The sequence below is a fragment of the Pterocles gutturalis genome, unplaced genomic scaffold (assembly GCF_000699245.1).
Source record: "Pterocles gutturalis isolate BGI_N339 unplaced genomic scaffold, ASM69924v1 scaffold4050, whole genome shotgun sequence".
In the NCBI taxonomy this organism is placed as follows: domain Eukaryota; kingdom Metazoa; phylum Chordata; class Aves; order Pterocliformes; family Pteroclidae; genus Pterocles; species Pterocles gutturalis.
Window position 1 is genome coordinate 12,257 of NW_010143261.1, and position 5,218 is coordinate 17,474.

Sequence of the window (5,218 nt, forward strand, 5' to 3'; positions counted from 1 at the left end):
TGGACCTCCCACCACTGCTCCCAGCATCTTCCCCTCCCTGGGCAGCAGCCCCAAAGGGTTGTGAATCCTTCTGGGCACCCCTGGGGGTGTGACGAAGAATGGCTCCATTCAAGAAAACCAGAGAAAAAATTTATTATTTTTCTTTATAAAATATCTCCAATAAGTTATATAGGCAAATATTTAAATTAAAATAAATTAACTCTGCTCTATGCTGGGACACACGACTGTCCACAAAGTGAAACTAGGATTTGTGTTTCTTTGAAAAAATATGCCCTAGATCTCCAATGTCAGATTTGAAAAAAATATCTATGCTTGGTGAGGAGGGAGGAGAAATCTGCGATGACAGAGGGGTTAAGGTGCGGTGCTGAAGCTGCCTGTCGCCAGTGGCATCTCTACATCCAGCTAAGTGCTGAGAGCATCTTCATCGTCGCTCCAGTCGGGAGGAGCATCTGTCCCGAAGTACCGATCGCCAAAATTCCCTGCGGGGAGAAAGAAAGAGATGCAATGGCGGTGCAGCTCTGTAGGGAGCCCTGGGACCCCTCCTCCAGCCTGTCCTCGTCCCAGCCCGCAAGGAAACAAAAGCAGGTTTATCCGACAGCTCGAACAGCACTAAAACTTGTGTAGCAGCAAAACTGGAGCAGTCTGGAGGCTGTTTCAGCACGCCGTGGCAGAGGGGAGGACAGCAGAACACAGTGAGCTGATTTTGGACGAGCTCATGTAAGGTGGCAGCTTGGGGAATGAGGTGGGCACAGGTCTGCTCCAGCTGTCCCAGCCCAGCTTCTCCACCGGGAGCCGGAGGAGGCTCGCGGCACATGGAACGGCTCCTTCTGCCCATGGCTGCGACAGCTCTCAGAGCGTGGATGTCAATCCCAAGACCCATGGGGCAGCAGGACCCCAGAGAGGCAGCGGGTCCCTGGGTAAAGTAAAGCTGCTGCGGCGAACCAGGGCTTCACCTCCTCTGGCCAGAAGCACCGAAAATCCCTCTAATTTGATTCCCACCCTACAGATACTCACCGATGCCGGGGATTATAGTGGGTCCCTGGGTAAAGTAAGGCCAGACCTAAGCTGCTGCGGCCAACCAGGGCTTCACCTCCTCTGTCCAGAAGCACCGAAAATCCCTCTAATTTGATTCCCACCCTACAGATACTCACCGATGCCGGGGATTATCCGGAAAAGGTCGTTCACCTTCTTGTCCACAGCTGTGGTGATGATCTTCACCCGGGGAAAAGCATAGGCGACCGAGTGGACACCCATCTCTGCCATCAGCAGGGAGAGCAGGAAGATCTTGTCTTCTGGGACATCATGATCCTACAGGAACGGCACAAAGACAGCTCAGGGTGAGGGTTTCTGAGCCATGTTATGGCTCATGTCTCCAGGGAGTGACACTCGGAGCACTCAAGGGTCTTCCTGGAGCCACTTTCCTCCCCTCTTTGCAACCCACTGGGGTTATTGGGCAAAGGGCCAGGAAACCAAGTAATTCCAGACTATAACTTCCCAAAGAAGGGGTGACTGGTTAGAGTCACCCCAGCTTGTGCTGTCTCCCATTGCATCCTCCCTCACAAGGAGGAGACGGTTTTGGTGCAAAGCCTCTCAGCACGGCTGAGGCTGGTGTTTTACGTTATCTGGGAGCGAACCACCCGCCCTCTCCAGCACGCCCGACACCCTTCGTACCAGCAGTACACGCACTGCCATCATGGCTGCAGCGCCCGTGGAGACCGTGCAGTCCATCAGGATGACGTGGTCCTCGCTGATGTCCTTCGGCAGCCGCAGGTAGTGGAGCTGGGCAGGGGGAAGAGAGGTCAGCTCAGAGGCTGCAGGCTCAAGGGTCTCTGCTGACATGCCAAACGGAGCAACCCAAGACCTTCGTGTTGGAACTAGATCATCTCTAAGGTCCCTTCCAACCCAACCCATCCTATGATCCTATGATTCTGTGATTCTCTTGGAGGGGTGAAGGATCTTTCATGCATCTCTATCTCTGGGACCCCAGCTGTCAGCTTGGAGACACGCACTGGTACAAATGCTTGGACAGCCAGCCAGCCCTGACATACACAAACATGCTGGCAAAGCCCACTTCAGAGCTTCCAAAGCACTTGCTTTTTGAGCCCCCACCAAGATCAGCTCTCAGATGGCTGAAGAGCTCTCAGGAAATACATGAGGCATCCCCTGAATGCTGGCTAATGCCAGGAGATGCCCTCAGCCCCTGCTTTACCTCTGGCTCGCCTGTGTTGCAGTTGGTCTGGATGAGGATGGTCCGGCTAATGCCAGGAGATGCCCTCAGCCCCCGCTTTACCTCTGGCTCGCCCGTGTTGCAGTTGGTCTGGATGAGGATGGTCCCGATGCGCACGTCCTTGCAGACCGCTCGCAGCGCTGGCTCCATGGTCTCGCCCGCCCGCAGGATGGACACCCCGGTGATCTGCAGCACACAGCGAGGGCCACGGGAAGGCATGGTGTAGGGGGTGTACACCACCCCAGTAAGGCACTGGGACTCGACAACTGGGGACTCTAACGGGTACAACCCTCCCACCAGTGGCTTGTGCTGCTCCCAGTTCAGGCTGCCTCCCCAGTGGAAGCACAGTGGTGGCACAGTGACATTGCTGATGGCACCCTTGGCCACTAACCTTCTTGATGATATGGGGTGTCATAGTCAGGACAGCAGGCACCAAACCCAGGCCTGATGGGAGCCCCAAGAAGCCAGGGGTGTCCTTGCTCTGCATCCACAGGGCTCTCCACGTCACCCCCCCAGGGCAGGGTTGAATTGTACCTTTTGCTCCCACTTACCTGCTTCCCACTGTACGTCCTCCCTTCGTAGTCCTGTCCCTGGGGGGTCTGGACGGTGCAACTCTACAAAAACCATGTGAGAAGCGTTACTGGGGACTCTGACATGGCTCTCGGAGTCCTGGTAACAGGGACCCAGCCAGCTGCGGGCTGCTCTGGCCCCTGGGAAACCGAGGCTGGACAAGGAGTTGTCACCCAGGGCCACGCCTAGGGGAGCCCTGGCCTCGTTTTAATCTGGGAGGAAAGGTTGGAGGAGCAGAGCCAGGACTGTCCCAGCTCCCTGGCAGTTACAGGTTAGGAATCAGAAAACAAACACGGTGCCTGCTGCCCACCCACCCAGCTGCACCCTGAAACCCACCTGGAACGGGAGCAAGGAGAGCGCGTGCTCGATCAGCAACCGCATCAGCCTCTTGGAGTAGAAAATGAACTCATCTCTGCTGGTCTCCTTGTTTCTAGAGGGGAGGGAAAGGCAATGGAAGCTGTGGACCAAAACGTGCCCCAGGAGACGCTGATGGGGGTCAGGGGCTGGGGGGAGGAGGGCAGCCCCTGCCCCCCTGGCTCTCAGCATCTTGCTTGCATGGGGTCCACCGGCTGAGCCTGGAATTGCAGCGGCAGTTTCAAGGTAAAAAGCAGCAAAATTGTTGGCGAGACCATGGAGGACTCACAGCACAGCTCAAGTACACAGAGTCCACCCCCATCTGTCCTGTCCCATGTCCCTAGGTTGTGATGACAGGGCACCCGTGGGATTTCGGAGTCCAAAGCCAACCGAGCCCGCCCCAGCCACCAGCCGAGCCCCATCCCGCCCCAGCGGCCGCGGTGGCAGGGGCTTTACCTGATGATGGTGTGCATGCCCCTCACTTGCGGGGTGCTCTTCAGCACGCTGAGGGTCTGAGGAAGGGGGTGGCACTGGTGGGCAGAGGCCAGGGCAGCCCTGAAAACCAAACACAGGGTCAGCAGCTCTCCGGACAGGGCTGCCTGCAGGCTGGCGCACAGCACATGGCCGGAGCCATCCTCCCAGATGTCACCTCACACTGCAAACGCACACCAAGGCCATCAGCTGAGCCAAACAAGTGGCCCCCCAGGAATGGGGCCAGGTCAGTGGCAGCCCAAGGACCTGCCCTTGCTGCTGGGCAGCTGACCCATGGGTGGTCCAGCTTCGTCTCCACCGGTTGGGAAGAAAGTGGAAAATACAATTGAAATCTTCTCCGGCTCAGGAGTCTTATCTGGTGGTCAACCCCGAACACATCGGGTGAGGTGATTGTCTCTGTCCTACAAAACAAGTGCAGGATGTCACCGTGAAGGGGACAGGCAGCCAGGCTGTGCCGCCCAACGAGGGCTGCGGAACCAGGCTGAAATGAGAGCATCTCAGAGAGCGCCTGGCCCATTCAGGGACCGTCAGATCCACACCGAATTGGGAACAGCTTCAAGACTTGACGGCTGGCCAGGATTGGCTTTGTGTGACTCATCTCCACATAACGAACAGGGCTGGGAGCTATTCTGGGATCAAGGGAACACCGTTCAGGGGGAAGCGCACAATGGAGCCCCATTAGTCACCTCACTCTCTTTGAGAGCGGCACTAACGAGATGAAGGTCACATCTCTTTGGCTTCCACAGGGCTGGGCAGGATGGACAAGAGACTTTGTCTGGGAGGAGGGCTGGGGTCCGAAAAACCACAAGTCAGATCACAAACATGCCAGCGGCTGCGTCCCGGTCAGAGAGATGTTGGGGAGGAGAGCGAACAAACGGAAGCACCAGGCGATTACGATTTCAAACCAAGCAGAAACCAGGATTAATTGCACACACACACACACACAGAGGCACGCAAGCGGAGAAGAAGACAGAGAAGATGACTGGGTCGGAATGGAGGAGGGCATGGCCGGATGACTTGAGGCCTCCATCCACATAGGCATCTCCTGGTCTTGGAGACCAACACCAAATGAGACATTCCCAAGGCCTGGGGGTCCTGAAGGGCTCCTTCTTGCTTTTGCCAGTTCCCGCTGCCCCCAGACCCCATCCCGTTTGGGACAAGCAGCCCTCAAGGTCCCAGACCTGCCGTCAGTGAAGCGAGCTCACTCTGTTAGTCACCGCAACCCAGGTTAGCTGCCTCCGGAGATGCCCCCGCGCCAGGGCTGTGCTCTGCCCTCGCAGCCCCCCGCAGCCCCCCTTCCTTCCTCCTGCCAGTCCTGGCCTGGGGACAGACCCTGGGGACACAGTCGCCATCCAGCCCTGCCTAAAGCCCTCCCGGCCCCAGGGATGCAAACCCATGCTGGTGTGGGCACACTGGCTGCCCGCTTGCCTGCTTCTGGGGGGCAGAGATCAGTCCCCCAGCAGAGCCACACACCCACGCACGGCCCCAGGGTGACAAACTGCTGTCACCCAAACCGGGGGTGCCATCGGGGCTGCAGCCCACGGGGCTCTCTCCCACCCACCCCAGCCGACTCAG

General features: G+C 57.6%; 1 protein-coding gene across 1 annotated transcript in view; it reads right to left on the reverse strand.

Moving 5' to 3' along the window:
* Window positions 1-107: 107 nt before the first annotated feature.
* The window catches only part of UCKL1 (uridine-cytidine kinase 1-like 1), a 14,091-nt gene continuing 8,980 nt past the window's right edge, over window positions 108-5,218 (reverse strand). Inside the window, exons 8-14 of the mRNA XM_010084657.1 lie at window positions 3,608-3,706; window positions 3,134-3,227; window positions 2,779-2,841; window positions 2,291-2,413; window positions 1,672-1,779; window positions 1,152-1,308; window positions 108-479 (exon numbers count right to left, since the gene is read on the reverse strand). Of these exons, the coding sequence (XP_010082959.1) occupies window positions 403-479; window positions 1,152-1,308; window positions 1,672-1,779; window positions 2,291-2,413; window positions 2,779-2,841; window positions 3,134-3,227; window positions 3,608-3,706 (721 nt within the window). The 3' untranslated portion in view covers window positions 108-402. The remainder of the gene's footprint in view (window positions 480-1,151; window positions 1,309-1,671; window positions 1,780-2,290; window positions 2,414-2,778; window positions 2,842-3,133; window positions 3,228-3,607; window positions 3,707-5,218) is intronic.